We start from the raw sequence: 15,933 nt of genomic DNA on the forward strand, positions 1-15,933 counted from the left end.
AGGAGTTCTGCTCTATAAAACTCGTCTGAATATGGAGCACAGCAGCGGTGGATAGGAAGGAAGAGGCATCTGTGGAGCTCGGGGAGCCCAGCCAGGGCTGTCGGTCAGGAGCTTCCCTTCCCCAGCTTGGGCACTGGCTCTAATGAGGGCATCCATCTCAGGGTCTGGAGTCTGATGGGTCTGACCTTTAGTAGACTTCAAGCAGCAATCAGCTAATGTAACAGCTTCAGAAAACTTGAATGCCAGAGTCAGAAATAGCACAGCCAAAGCGCAGCCGCTCAAGGATGCGCTGGGGAGACTCTGAAGAGTGACATGGGGCAGCCGACTGGATGAGAGAAAACTGCCTGGCTAAACTGCTCTACAGACACTGACTGGATTTTCACGGCAGTTTGTAAGACCAGGAGTGCATTTCTCTTAAATTCATCGGGACAGTGACTGCCTCTCCTCTTCTGTACTGCCTAGCTTTGATAGCTGTGAGGGCGAACACAGCAGAACCTATGATCTGCTGTGACCTTCAAAGTGTTCACTGCAGCTCAACTGATAACTACAACTGTGGGACAAAGAGGATGCGCATGTGCACGTGTGTGTAATTCCAGGGCCTTCTATATCCCAGAATCTTTTAATAATTGAGTCCAACTCTCGCTAGGTCATAGGCTTCGTTAGCAAGGTAATATGATGGCTATCCCAAGAAAAAAGAAAGAGTACTGGGTCTCTTTAGGGACCCAACTGTAATACAGAGAAGTACAAAGAAAGCCTTTCAGGTCACAATTTAGGAAATTATTAAATTAAAATATAAATCATGAAGCCGGGTATGGTGGCGCACGCCTTTAATCCCAGCACTCGGGAGGCAGAAGCAGGCGGATCACTGTGAGTTTGAGGCCAGCCTGGTCTACAAAGTCAGTCCAGGACAGCCAAGGCCACACAGAGAGACCCTGACTCAAAAAAAGGAAAGAAAAGGAAAAATCATGTTGTAGACACAAAGATTTTGTTTGAGACAGTCTTACTTTTTAGCTCTAGCTGGCCTTGAACTCATGGAGATGCACATGCCTCTCCTGAGTTTTGGCATTAAAAGCGTGAGCCACCATGCCTGGTCTGACATTAAAAATTTTAAAGATTTATTTGTGTGTTTGTGCACATGAGTGCAGTATCCACAGAGGCCAGAAGAGGGTGTCTGAATTTCTGGAGACTAAACTTTTTTTTTTTAAAGATTTATTTACTTATGTTTTGCTTGCATGTACACACGTAGACCAGAGGAAGGCACAAAATCTCATTATAGATGGTTGTGAGCCACCATGTGGTTGCTGGGAGTTGAACTCAGGACCTTTGGAGGAGCAGCCAGTGCTCTTAACCTCTGAGCCATCTCTCCAGCCCTGTAGACTAAACTTTTAAGAAGCATTAGCTTAGTGGTTTGAACTAATAAGAAATATAAATCCAGGCTAGATAGCACAGCTATAAAGGCTTCTAGAAAGCAAACTGTGAGAATAATTTTTATTGCTCTTTTAATTTTCTTGCTTTATAGCCCAATTATATTGTTCCAATTTTAAAAAATATACCTTTCCTTTCCATGCTACAGACAGCAGACCCACCCTGAGCTGCAGCACGGAGCTTGTCTACTAACAGCCTGGCACGAGAAGCTAGAGCAGCCCAGGCCTGCCGAGGCCTTGAGAGCCACCCGGTACGCCAGCCCTCCACTGCAGCTCCCCATGTGTGCCGGGCACCCAAGTGCCACCCGGTACGCCAGCCCTCCACTGCAGCTCCCCATGTGTGCCAGGCACCCAAGTGCCACCCGGTACGCCAGCCCTCCACTGCAGCTCCCCATGTGTGCCGAGGCCTTGAGAGCCACCCGGTACGCCAGCCCTCCACTGCAGCTCCCCATGTGTGCCGAGGCCTTGAGAGCCACCCGGTACGCCAGCCCTCCACTGCAGCTCCCCATGTGTGCCGAGGCCTTGAGAGCCACCCGGTACGCCAGCCCTCCACTGCAGCTCCCCATGTGTGCCGAGGCCTTGAGAGCCACCCGGTACGCCAGCCCTCCACTGCAGCTCCCCATGTGTGCCGAGGCCTTGAGAGCCACCCGGTATGCCAGCCCTCCACTGCAGCTCCCCATGTGTGCCGAGGCCTTGAGAGCCACCCGGTATGCCAGCCCTCCACTGCAGCTCCCCATGTGTGCCGGGCACCCAAGTGCCACCCGGTATGCCAGCCCTCCACTGCAGCTCCCCATGTGTGCCGAGGCCTTGAGAGCCACCCGGTATGCCAGCCCTCCACTGCAGCTCCCCATGTGTGCCGAGGCCTTGAGAGCCACCCGGTACGCCAGCCCTCCACTGCAGCTCCCCATGTGTGCCGGGCACCCAAGTGCCACCCGGTATGCCAGCCCTCCACTGCAGCTCCCCATGTGTGCCGGGCACCCAAGTGCCACCCGGTATGCCAGCCCTCCACTGCAGCTCCCCATGTGTGCCGAGGCCTTGAGAGCCACCCGGTATGCCAGCCCTCCACTGCAGCTCCCCATGTGTGCCGAGGCCTTGAGAGCCACCCGGTACGCCAGCCCTCCACTGCAGCTCCCCATGTGTGCCGGGCACCCAAGTGCCACCCGGTATGCCAGCCCTCCACTACAGCTCACCATGTGTGCCGGGCACCCAAGTGCCACCTGGTACGCCAGCCCTCCACTACAGCTCCCCATGTGTGCCGGGCACCCAAGTGCCACCCGGTATGCCAGCCCTCCACTACAGCTCACCATGTGTGCCGGGCACCCAAGTGCCACCCGGTACGCCAGCCCTCCACTGCAGCTCCCCATGTGTGCCGGGCACCCAAGTGCCACCCGGTACGCCAGCCCTCCACTGCAGCTCCCCATGTGTGCCGGGCACCCAAGTGCCACCTGGTATGCCAGCCCTCCACTACAGCTCACCATGTGTGCCGGGCACCCAAGTGCCACCTGGTACGCCAGCCCTCCACTACAGCTCCCCATGTGTGCCGGGCACCCAAGTGCCACCCGGTATGCCAGCCCTCCACTACAGCTCACCATGTGTGCCGGGCACCCAAGTGCCACCTGGTATGCCAGCCCTCCACTACAGCTCCCCATGTGTGCCGGGCACCCAAGTGCCACGGTCAGTGCTCAGGGGAGCCGAGATACCTGAAATTTCTGATGAAAATATGAATGTTTGACATCATGTGGACACTATGTGCTTCACATGGCAAAAGCCAAACTATACTACCTTCCTTTAATGACAACATATTTTTTGCAAAGATAAATTTTAGGAAGCTTTTATATAATTGTTTGTTTTGTTTTGTTTTGTTTTAAAAAGAAATTAGTGGGGCTGGAGATATGGCTCAGTGCTTAGACACTGGCTGCTCTTCCAGAGGGCCCAGGTTTAATTCCCAGCACCCACATGGCAGCTCACACCTGTCACTAACTCCAGTCCCAGGGCTTCTGATACCCTCACACAGTCATACATACAGGAAACACCAATGCACAATAAAATAAAGTATTTTTAAAAAGCAATTAGTGTGTGAAAATCAGTGTGGAGCAGGGAATGGGGGTGTTGTGTCCACTCTGATTCGAAGACATGGTGGTACATGTCTATAGTAGCCATACTTAAGAAGTAGAGGTGAAAGTTGGGTGTGGTGGCGCACCCCTTTAATCCCAGGACTTGGGAAGCAGAGGCAGGCGGAGCTCTGTGAGTTTGAGGCCAGCCTGGTCTAGAAAGAAAGTTCCAGGACAGCCAAGACTATACAGAGAAACCTTGCCCCAAAAAACAAAGAAAAAAAAAAAGTTCCCTCTCAGCAGCAGTGTGTAACAGCTAATATAGGGAGTGCTCCAACACCCGGGGCAGTGGCAGCTACCTCTGTACCCCAAGATGCCCACCGCCGCTCACTAAGGTTTAAGGTGTAAGCCACCACTTGGAGTGGACTATAATGTATGCGCTGCATGTGCAGGAAGACTTCCGGGAGCCACACGGGTTTTTCTGCTGACGGTAGAGCAGGCACACAGATACTTTCAGGGGAAGCCACAGGCAGAGGGGTTTTCTTTCTTTCCTGCTCTGTGATAAGGTCTTGCTATCTTTTTTGGGGGGGAGGGTATGAGGCCAAAATGGATAGGTCTTGCTATCTGCCCAGACTAGTCACAAGGGATCGATCCTCCCGCTTCAACCCCCCCAGCCGCCAGTTTGTGTGTGCTTGCCTCACAGGCGGAGCCCTTCTTACCCGCAGCTGCACCTTAGCAATGACAGCTGAAAGCTAAGTGGGGCTTCAGGGTAGCAAGATGATTGTGTCTCGACACTTTGCCGTGTGTTTCTCTGAAAGACTGAGCCCTCGAGTCTCCTGCCAGTGAATGCGCTTCTCTGTGCTCTCCACACTGGCAGCCCTGGTCCAGAACAGGAGCTAGGTGAACTGTGCTGCTAGATCAACCAATGGATATCTCATTTATGGCCACAGATCAGAGTGGAGCTTCCCTGAGCTCTGTCAGCAGAGCACAACGGCACACTTGCTCAGTGTGACACAGGCACACTCTCAGTCTGCCCTCAGCATATCACCTGCGGCACCAAGTGGCCATACGCAGACATAAGATAACGCCATTCTCAACATGGCTAATGGCTTCAGCTATCTATGCAAAGTGGGGCATAGTTAAATGTGCCTGTGTCTGCTGGAGTAAGAGAAAGCCTGAGCTCAGCAGATGCTCCAAACTAGCTGATAACAAGGATTGGGGATCAGCCAGCTGTGAACAGCCAATCCTGGCACCTTGCCAGGTGAGTAGGCCAGCGCTTCCTAACTTCAGTTCCCACCTTGCATCTGATGTTGTTTTTAATTTATTTATTTATTTTCTGGATTTAAAGGACTGAGGTCAATATAAGGTTTTGAGTGAATTAAAGAGACAGGAGATGTATGTAGTACGCGCCTAGGACTGAAGTCATACATGAATCCTGCATGGCCATGCTGTGTGCTTCTGTGAACTGGTACTTTCACTGCAGGGCACCAGAATGTCCTCGTAAGGCTTTATGCCTGAAAAACCCAGCAAGGGGAACATCACGCTGTATTTTCTTCAGTGCTCTCAGTATTTGTGAAAAAGTAAGTGAAAATCTACCCTTTCAAGTGGCAGGGCACGTACCACTACAGGCTGAGAAGGTGCTTGGGGCAACTTGTGGGAAGGAAAGGTTATGGGTGAATGCAAAATGTTGTCTACAGGCTTGTGTGTGTGAAGACTTGGTCCCCAGCCTGTGGCACTGTTTTGGCAGTTGTGGAACTTCTGGACATGGGGCCTGGATGGCAGACACAGGCCTACAGAGGAGGTAACGTTGAGGGCTGTGGGCTGGCCCTGCTCCTGGGGTACTTGAGTCCTAACTGCTACTCATCTGTAACTAGCATGCTCTGCTGTTGCCGCCATGACAGACCACACCCTTTCCAAAGTAAATCCTCTTCTCTACCACAGCGATGGGAACGGAAGGTACTCACAGCCAAGAAGCCCAGCTTGCCTCCACAGCGGGTCTTGAGCCCCATGGCGGCTGTCAGGTGGATTTCAATAAGTGTGCTTGGTGGGATTTTCTCCTCGGCACACTCAGCGAGGTTCACAGCGCACAGAGCCATGTGTACATCTGAACAGGCAGAGCCTGCAGGAAGCTTCCCTAGGACGGGCGGAAACAGACACAACGTTGACAGGGTCTCCAAGACAACCAGCGTTCTGCCTGTCCAGCACAGCCATTAGCTATGTGCTTGTCTACCTCCCAACGGACCGGGACCCGGCATCTGGTGCTGTGACAGTGAGAACCGTTAGGACTGCTGCTTACTAGACAGAGTGCAGGTGTGTGGTGCAACACTTCCCAAAGCACTGTCAGTAACAGGGCCACATGCTGTTGATAAAGGTCTGAATTTCCAACTATTTGAAGAGAGAAAATGAAAACACAACACAAAAACCGAGTGGGTTTTGTTTTCATTACCCTCCTCCCACAGACTTCCCAGACACACACACACACACACACACACACACACACACACACACACACACACACACACACACTGGGTTGGTAGGCAGAAGGCTAACGCTATGAGATCAGTGGACAAAGGCCTAGGACCAAGGGCGTGACTGCCCTGATGCTCAGGTCCGTCTCCTGACCTCAGGGCCTCCACGGCCTCTTTCACTCATTAGTGGAGGTTCTTCTCTTCCAGCTGCCGCTTCATCACCAGCACGTGGAACTTTACTCTCCAGAGTTTACTCTGTATTGGGGCAGGGGTGTCTGCTTTCCCCACAAAGCTCTAAGCTTTCTCCTCAGGGAGAAGACAGAGCACAGCACGCACACCTTGCTGTGGGCACCCCAGACCCTCAGGGGCCCCCTAGATCCTGCGGTAGGAATGTTCAGTGAATGCAGGCGGGCGATGTGAAGGTTCTGCCTGAACTCTTTAGAATCTAGCAGCTGGACCGCTGCTTAGAGGTCCGGACACGGGGTTTGTTTTAAGGGCACTGTGAGGGGGAGAAACCAAAACCAAAACCAGAACAGCAGGAGAAATCTGAAGATAGGATTTCCTGCTAAAGCTGATGGCCACAATTTCATCTCCATCCTCGATGACTAGGCCTGCTCCCCCCTGGATGAAGCTCAAAGGCACAGGAATGTTCCACAACAGGACCACACTCAACAGGTACCTCTGGCTTCATTTACTGCTAGTGGACACAGCAGTAGCAACCTCGCCTCAAACACCTGTCCTCACCTCGTCCCTCTCAACCTCCAAATTCCTCTGTCCTCCTCTGACCTTGACTGTCGCTCCTCTCGGGCAGTCTCTTTTTGTTTGCTGAGACAAGTGCTCACCATTTACCCCTGGTGGACCTGGAACTCACTCTGTAGACCAGGCTGGCCTCAAACCCAGACTCCCAGCTGCCTCTGCCTCCCGAGTGCTGGCATTAGATGATGCCACCGTACCCGGCGAGGCAGTGTCAGTCTTTACAATGCTGCTCCACCTGTCCTTTGTGTGAGATTTTCTGGTTTCCTTCCATCAGTTCCCTTGCAGGCTCAGGGCCCATGATCTGGGCTGCAGATCCCACAGGTCTAATGTCTACAGAAGATTTCTCCTGTGTCTCATAAGCAACTGTCTGAAACAGTGCATCACACCCTTCCTTGGAAAACTGCTTCTCTTCCTGTTTCTTTCAGTTCTTCAAGTGGTACCACTGTTCACCAAACTCCTGAGCAAGAAGCCAGGAAGCCAACCTAAGCAACACTTTTTTATTGTAAACATTTATTGATTTATGTTATGTGTGCGCGTGTGCTGTAACGTGTGTGTGTGAGTTAGAGCACAACTTGAGGGAGTTACTCTTCCCCTGCCATGGGAGTCAACGGGATTGAATTCAGGTCGCTACGCTTGGTAGCATGGGCCTTGACCAACTGAGCCACCGTGTCCTTTACCGTCCCATCTCTCTCCATCTCTCTCTCTCTCTCTCCCTCTCCCTCTCCCTCTCTCTCAAAAGGTCTCATGTAGCCCAGGTTGGCAAAGGATCATCTCAGCCTCCTGAACCATGTATGTGCCTCCTGGCCATGCTTAATTAAGCATGTAGAGACGTCACTGTGAATAACGTCCATTTTAGAACATTTTTGTTTCGTACTTTTTTTTGTGACAGAGCATAACGTGTAGCTCTGGAACTCAAGAGATCTGTGCACCTCCGCTTCTGAGAGCTGGGATTAAAGGCGTGTGCTACCATGCCCATCTCCATCTTAGAAACGGTAAGCTCAGGGCTAGAAAGATGGCTCGGTGGTTAAGAGCACTGGCCACTCTTCCAGAGGACCTAGGTTTGATTCTCAGCACCCACAGGGCAGCTCACAACCAGTTCCGGGGATCTGACGCCCTCTTCTGGCCTCCACCAGGCATTGCCCACATGTGGTGCCCAGTCACATAAAATCAATACCTTTTTTTTTTTTAAAGGAAGAAATAGTAAACTATAGGTGTGGACAGCACAGGCTAATGGCTGGCTAGAAGCCATGGAGAATGGTTTCAGGCAAGGCTGAGCTCTAGTGAAGCAATCTAAGGAAGAGGTGCGCACCACCTCACCTGTGATGTGCAGCTGGTGCAGCCTGTGGTAGGCTAAGGCTGCATCCCTCGCGCTGCTCTTGGCTTCATCCTCAAAGCCGGCTGCAGTGGCGGGAGTGGCCCGCCAGCGCTGGAAGACTTTTTTGAGTAGCCAGCGTACCAGGCGCAGCTTCTGCAGGCTGTAGCGGATCACATTCCAGGAGAGGCTGCAGGCCAAGTCCAGGCGGGAGGTAGGCAGTGCCCGGCCCAAAACTGATAAGCAGGTTTGTAGGTTGGCAGCAGCAGCCACAAAATCGCCCTATAAAGCAGCAAGTGGGAATAATGGTCACTGCCTTTGCTGTGGCCTTTTGGTTTTAAAACACTTCTTCTATTTTACCCACCTTGTTATCAGAATAAAGCATGCTTGTTAGTAGAATAAAACATAATTTCCATTACGAAAATCTGAGAAACATTGGAAAGCTACAAAAACATAAAAGGCAGCCACCTGTAACCTCATCTCCTGCAAACATTACTATGGACAGTTTAATGAATTCCCTGGCCTTTTTACTATTAAACTGTACTGTGTTCTGTCTTTGAGCAAATGCTGGTAGTTTCTCACAACAGCTTTTTTGTTTGTTTTTCAAGACAGGGTTTCTCTGCAAAGCCCTGGCTGACCTGGAACTCACTCTGCAGACCAGGCTGTCCTCAAATTCAGAGATCCACCTGTCTCTGCTTTCCAAGTGCTGGGATTGAAGGCATGAGCCACCACTGCCCAGCTCTTACAGTAGCTTTTATAAATAAGTACTAGTTTTTGGACAACGTGCACGCTTAGGTTCTGGGAGTCTGTTGTGCCCTACCTCAGAGTTGCCAGTCAGGGCTCTGGGATTGTAGCCTGTGATTCGGCCCAGGAACCACAGTGCTAAGGCAAACTCCCAGCTAAATGCTAAACTGCCTCAATTTGGGATCTCTGCCAAGCGGAGGGGCTAATGGAGTGTACGGCACCCTGCTGACACTGGCGAAGGAGAGAGGTTATCAATGGCAGCCAGAAGTTCCTTTCCTGGCTGATTTCCAGGCTGGCTTTGGCTTTCACTCCTTTGCCTCAACCAGTGCAACTCTGCCCACACACCCTCTCCCAGCCAGACTGTAGCTTTCCTCAGCACGGACTCTTACCATGGGCTGGATTGCTAGCTGCCTCCTGGCTGCTGCTCACTATGCAAAGGCATCTGAGTATTTCCAGAACAACCTAGAAAGAGCCCTCAATATCTTCCAGCCTCTCCCACCTTTGAGTTTTCGTTATTACTTAATTTATATTTCAAAATATGTATTCACCTCTACCTTTTGTTGAGTTCCAGGTCTTTCTCTCTTGTCTGGACTAGTTGGTCTAAGAAGCTCCTAACTTGTTTCTGTACCTGTCCCCAACCCATTCTTCATGCGGCCACCAGAAGGGCATTTTCCAAACACCCTTCAATATGCCTCTAGGAAATTCCTGTGAACTGCTGTTCCTGAGTCAACCCTGTACTTTAGGACCCAGGGTTCTGGGCACAGACTGAGGGGGGGCTGACTCTGGCGTGACAGCCTGCAGAAGTAAGCTCTAGGTTTGCTGTTACTCAGGAATGTTCTGAGTCACATTGACTCCTGAGTCACATGTTTAGCCTCTTCACTGTCATCTGGTGCCATAGAACCCGCCTATAATCTCTCCTTATACTGACTCCAAATAACACCTTTCAGCTAATTTTCCTGCTCAAAATCTTCCCTGGGTCACTGGAAATCAAAACCTAACTCAGAGGACTGGAGAGATGGCTCAGAGGGTAAGAGGACTTGATGCTCTCCCAGAGAGAGGACCACAGTTCAGTTCCCAGCACCCACGCCAGGAGGCTCATAACCACCTGCAACTCTAGAGCCAGGGGATCTGGCGCCCTCTTCTGGCCTCCGAGGGGATCTGCACTCATGTGCATATACTTTCACATAGACACACAGACACACATGGAAAAATAACGCTTAAAAAAAAAAAGACCCACTTCAGTTACAAGTCAAACTCTCTGCAAAGAGTGACTAGCTGGGCCACCAGCCTTTGCTGCCATCTCTCTGACATAGACACACATATCCTCAAATGGTCTACTTGCCACAGTTTGAATGCGAATGCCCCCACGGTTCATAGTCCAACGTCCCCAGCTGGTAGTAATGCCTGAGATGGTTGCGGAACCTTTGGGACTAAGGCCTGCCTGATGGAAAGGCACTGCAAGTGGCAGCTCTTGCGAGTAACCGCCACTTGCAGCTCTGGTGCTTTCAGATCTGCCAAGATATGAGGTACCATGCCACAAGCTCCTGCCACACGGCCACCAGCCTCTCCAATGAGGGACTGAAACTGTAAGCTAGAATAATCTCACTTAGATTGCTTCTGCTGGGTATTTCGTTACAGCAAGGACAAAGTGACTGATGCACCACTGTGATGCACGGCACTATGAGCTTTGAGGGTCCCCCATGCCTGCCTGCCCATCCTTTCTGACCAAGGCAGCACCACTTGCACTCCAAGACTCACAGCGCTGTATGTCCTAACACAAAGGTCATTTTGTGCCCACAGCACGATCTGTGCACAGGTGCACTCTCCTTCACTGCCCTATGGCTGTCACGTGCATGGGGCCCTTTTCTCTCCTCAGTCACCCCAGTACCCCCACAGGACTTCATACACATGGGGTCTCAACAACAATCCCTGGGTTCTTGACTGAGTATAGAAGAAGCCAAAGAAAGGTGGATAACTGAACTCACTTTGGCGAGGTCTAGGTCCGCCTGCTTCCGGTGTCTCCAGAAGGTGACTGAGGGTCGTGAATGTGGGCGGATCACTGGCTCCCCGTGGACCAGCAGCTTCACAAAGACGCTTAAGACAATCACACCATTTACCAGCCACAGGAGGAGAGTTGGCATCATCCAGTCAAACCAGCCCCCAGAACCTAAAGACGGGCATCTCAGCTGAGAAGACCAGGAAGGGCCTTGTGGAACAGCAAGGCACCTGACGGACTCGAGAGTGTGAGATCAAAGAGCCTTCTGCACCATTTTCAGAGGAAATGGCAGACGGTTCTGTAGCCTAAACAGTAATCCTTCTGTCTCCTGGCACCATGGGCCGTGTGCCACAAGACCCCTTTAAAGGAAACTAGAACACTGACCTCCCACCTGAGAGAATGCTGCACAGCCCCTCCAACAAGCCCCCCCATGCTACTCCCTCCCCCCCTGCGCCCCCCCCCCCCCGTGCTAACAAAGCAGGTTCCAGATTGGCTTTGCTTGTCGCAACTGAACTTAAGTTTGGCTTATGACATAGACTTAGGACAGCCCCGTGGGAAGCAAGCAGGACTGGGTAGATACACCACGTGGCTGTTACGTGGGCTTCTTTTGCCACCGCAGCCCATCTAACCCAAGGCAGCATTAGGGGACCCACCTACCTGACTCCAGTGACAGCACACTGCGGCCAGAGCCTGAATATGGGTGCTGGTCAGCGTCATGGGCCCCTCCCCATTGCAACAAGGAAGTCAAGGGGTTAAAGGAGAGGCCCAAGAAGGTGAGGACACATAAGAGAATTCGAGATCGGTCCACCATGCCCAGCGCCACGGGAGGAGAGTCTGGTTCATCTTTGACCTTCAAAACAGCAACTCACAGTCAGGACAGAGCGTTTCTATGGCGCTCTGTGGCGTGGTTGAACGAGCTGTCCCCCATAAGTCTTGAGCATTTGGTACTTGGTACCCAGCTGGTGGCTTAGAGGAGGAGTAGGAGGCTAAGTCTTGCTGGAGAAGTATGTCAAGTGGGCGGGCTTGAGGTTTCAAATGCTCCTGCCACACAGACCCAGGGTGTGCTCTCTGCCTCCTGCTGGGAGGTCCAGATGTGCACTCTATCTGCACTGCCTTTCTTTGCTCTGCCATCACAGGCGCTAACCCTCTAAATTTCTAAGTCCAATTCAAAGCTTTCTCTTTTTTAATAAATTGCCTTGGTCATGGTGTTTTGTCACAGCAACAGAAAAGTAACCATGATACTTTGTTTTTATACATATGCCAAGAAACAGACCGTAAGGTTTAAATCAAACCAGTAAGGTAGAAAGGAGTAAAGTCAGGAGGCTTGAGGGGTCCACGGTTCACAGGCCACTGCTCCAACAATGGACTAACCTTTCTGGTTTTGACTGAGTGTATTCTAAAGAACAAAAGCAAGGCGTACAGGATCTCATACCCCTGGCTGGCCTAGAACTCTCTATGTAGACCAGGATGACCCTTGAACTCCTAGACCTGCCTGTTTCTGCCTCCTGAGTATCAGGCCAACATTCTTGCAAAAAGAATTTCTACAACAACAGAAAACAAACTGGTGCTGGAGATGTAAAGGTCAAACAGCACTTTCAAGACTACAAAAAAACCAAACCACTGTGCTGCGTACCTGAGCAAGAGTGACTTTTTTCGAGACAAGGTTTCTCTGTGTAGTTCTGGCTATCCTGGACTCACTTTGTAGACCAGGCTATCCTCGAACTCACAGCGATCTGCCTGCCTCTGCCTCCCAAGTGCTAGGATCACAGGTGTGCGGCACCACACCCAGCTTTTTTTTTTTTTAAAAATTAAGAGTCCTATAGAAAGAATTACAACTTTGGTCCACCACATCTGGCTTTTTGATGTGGGTTCTAAAACTCAGGTGGTCAAGGTTGTGTGGTTACCACCTGGACCCATTGTGCCATTCCACCGGCCTCTCTCTCTCTCTCTTTTTTTTTTTTCCGAGACAGGGTTTCTCTGTGTAGCCTTGGCTGTCCTGGACTCACTGTGTAGACCAGGCTGGCCTCGAACTCACAGCGATCCGCCTGCCTCTGCCTCCCGAGTGCTGGGATTAAAGATGTGCACCACCATGCCCAGCTCCACCGGCCTCTTAACATAGGTTCATGATTTATTACATTTACAGTGTATCTTAACAATGATGGAAAACTACGCTTTAGAGTAAAGGAATGTAATGTTTTTTCAAAGGAGAGGCTTCCTTTTGCTCATGGAGTCTAAGGTTTAGTTCACCATACCAGGCAGAGCTGAGCGGCCTGTCTCCTCAGAGTCTCTTCAACACAGAGGGAAACAGGAAAGGACAAAGAACCCTGTGACTGAATTAGCTTACTAAACCTAGAATGAGCATTTTTGTGGCTCGTTCACTTTACAGATAGACCTGGAAGCAGAGGCCCTAGGGAACTGACAAGGGGTGAGGCAGGGCCCTGGAGCCAAGCTTTTCCCCAAGTCTCAATGCACACACCCCAACTACTACAACCGAAAAGAGTCATATATATATAAAAACATTTCAAAACAATGCTTGCTTTGTGCTGGGCAGGTGGGTCTCTGTGAGTTTGAGGATAGCCTGGTCTACATAGAGACTATGGAGGACCACATAGTATGTCTTTAAAAAGAAAAAACAAGAGTGCGTATGTCGCACGCACAAAGCCTTGCGGCTGGCTGCAATCCCAGCACTTGGTAGGCAGAGACAGGTCAATCAGGGGTCAAGGTTATCCTAATTTCAGAGCAACCTCTAAGCCAGCCAGAGAAACATGGTAAACTTCAATCCAACAAAACCACACAAAATGAAACCATGTGCTTCTGGTTAGAAACTCTAGCGCCAAAATGCAGTACAGGATCCAGTGTCTCCAAAGGTTCCAGGAAAGTCATTGCGCTTAGGGCCTCTTTAACTAATTCCATTAAAACTTCAATTGCCATGGGCTTTTTGGTTCAGGGACCATTTAAGAGCCCTTGGTTGGTGGAGTGCTATCTGTTAGATTGCAAATTGTAGTTGTTTCTGGAAAAAGCACCCAGAGGCGGCTTCACTCTAAACTGGCAGAGCTGTCTCAGAAAGTGGTCACGCCAGGCCTATTATGGGCAGGGAAAGTGATGGAGGGCATCCAGCTGCTCCCAGAGCCCACCCGCCTGACAGCTGCTCTGTGTCTGCACTCAAGAGCTGGCACTCCGCCCATCAGATGGGCCTTTGATAAGGACCTGTTAAATCTGGGGGTCTGTCTGTGTCCTATCCAGAGTCAGTTTGTCCCTTTTCAGATTTTTGTTTGTTTATTTGTTTGTTTTTGTTTTTGTTTTTTGAGACAGGGTTTTTCTGTGCAGCCTTGGACTCACTCTGTAGACCAGGCTGGCCTCAAACTCACACAGATCCACCTGCCTCTGCCACACTGAGCGCTACCTTTACAGGCGTGTACCACCACGCCTGGCCTCCTTTTTGTTTTTTGTTTTTGAGATGGTCTTGCGAAGGAGGTCAGGCTTGCTTGGAACTCATGATCCTCCTGTCTCAGCCTTCCCCAGTCTGGGGTAACAGGCATGCACCACCACACTTAGCAGTTTCCCCCCATCTTCAAATACAGCTATTTTCACAGAACTCCAGGTCCTCTCCACCCCACAGTATTTTAACCCCTGGACCGAACATCTCTTTGTGGCCTCTATTCCCTTATGGAAAGCAAGAGATTCTGAGCACGAGAAATATCAAAAGCTCATACCTTTGCATCATCCAGCAGAGGACTTCCTGGCTCAGAGTCAATGGAATAAGGGGAGAAGCCTGCCTGGGACCCTGAGTCAGAGGCCGGGGGAGACATCAGGAGGACATTTTGATTAAAGTCATCAATCTTCAAGTCCACATCATTGTCCACCAGACTGCCCAGGTCGATGCCCTTCAGGAGCTCTGCAAAGAAAACCCCATAGGAAACTATCCGTTTGTACGAAGTCCCACCTGGGCAGGGCCATATGCATGTGAGTCGGCCCTAGTGCCCACAGAGGACTTCTCCAAACAACTGTGAGGTCTGACAGCCCCTTCTCGACAGCACTCACTGTTTTTCTGATTTGCCAGCTTCAGTACCATGTTCTCCTGGCGCAGCTTGTGATTGACCTGCTGCAAATATTTGATGTAATCGATGGCCTTCCTCAGAACGCCGGACTTGTGCATCTGGGAAGGAGGACAGAAAAAACACAGGTACGGCCACGCATGCTGGAGCAAAGAGCGGACCCCTAGAGGTCCTGAGTGGAGAGCACAGTAGTGAGGTGTCAAACGCTGCTTCAAACGCTGGCGAACTGGGACAAAACTCACCCTTCTTTTTTTTTGGTTGGTGGGGTGGTGGCAGTACTAGGGACTGGATGGAGGGTCTGGCACATTCTAGCGCTATCATGAGCTAGATCCTAACTCTCGCCCTCATCCTTAACACATGAATGACAGCATGTAAACCACAGGCTGGAAGTAAGGTCTTCATGAGACAAGACATGCTAGGAATTTAGCCTTGATCCTGGCATATAATTAACACACAATAAACATTTGGCTATGATAATTCTTATAATAATCTAGCATAAAGACAAACTTTAAGGAAAACAAATGGCAAACAAACAAGAAAAGAATAGCATTGGACGCTGGGTATAGTGATATAAACCTTTAATCCAGGACTTAGGCAGAGGCAGCCTGGTCTACATGGAGAGTTCCAAGCTATCCTGGGCTAATGAGACCCAGGTTAACAAACAAACAAACCGAGTATTGTGCTAGGAATATAGTTTAGTGATCAAGTGTCTTACTCGGTATTTATGAAACCATGGCATCAATCTCTAGCAACAGCACAAAACCCGGAGCATTTCTGGACAGCTATTCCTCCCTCTCCTGCCAGAGAGGGCTTCTCTGTATAGCCCTGGCTGTCCTGGACTCACTCTGTAGACCAGGCTGGCCTTAAATTCACAAAGATCTGCCTGCCTCTGCCTCCAAAGTGATGGGATTAAAGGTGTGTGCCACCATGCCTGGCTTTTTGAATAGCTATTTTAAATAACTATAACCATATATTTATATTTATACTCTTGTAACTATAAGGAAAACAATGAACTTCCTTTTAAAATAGTATTTCTTTTTCTTTTCTTTTTTTGTTTTTTCTGTGTAGCCTTGGCTGTCCTGAACTCGCTTTGTAGACCAGGCTAGCCTCGAACTCGCAGTGATCTG

At 50.4% G+C, this 15,933-nt stretch overlaps 1 protein-coding gene across 2 annotated transcripts in view; it reads right to left on the minus strand.

The window, feature by feature from the left end:
- Nucleotides 1–15,933, minus strand: part of SREBF2 (sterol regulatory element binding transcription factor 2) — a 61,239-nt gene that overhangs the window by 16,862 nt on the left and 28,444 nt on the right. For both annotated transcript variants that reach the window (XM_084748337.1, XM_084748336.1), the window contains exons 6-11: nucleotides 14,793–14,907; nucleotides 14,465–14,646; nucleotides 11,409–11,601; nucleotides 10,741–10,922; nucleotides 8,017–8,293; nucleotides 5,440–5,609 (exon numbers count right to left, since the gene is read on the minus strand). In XM_084748337.1, the coding sequence (XP_084604463.1) occupies nucleotides 5,440–5,609; nucleotides 8,017–8,293; nucleotides 10,741–10,922; nucleotides 11,409–11,601; nucleotides 14,465–14,646; nucleotides 14,793–14,907 (1,119 nt within the window). The remainder of the gene's footprint in view (nucleotides 1–5,439; nucleotides 5,610–8,016; nucleotides 8,294–10,740; nucleotides 10,923–11,408; nucleotides 11,602–14,464; nucleotides 14,647–14,792; nucleotides 14,908–15,933) is intronic.

This window comes from Acomys minous (genome assembly GCF_964271855.1).
Source record: "Acomys minous genome assembly, chromosome: 12".
In the NCBI taxonomy this organism is placed as follows: Eukaryota; Metazoa; Chordata; class Mammalia; order Rodentia; family Muridae; genus Acomys; species Acomys minous.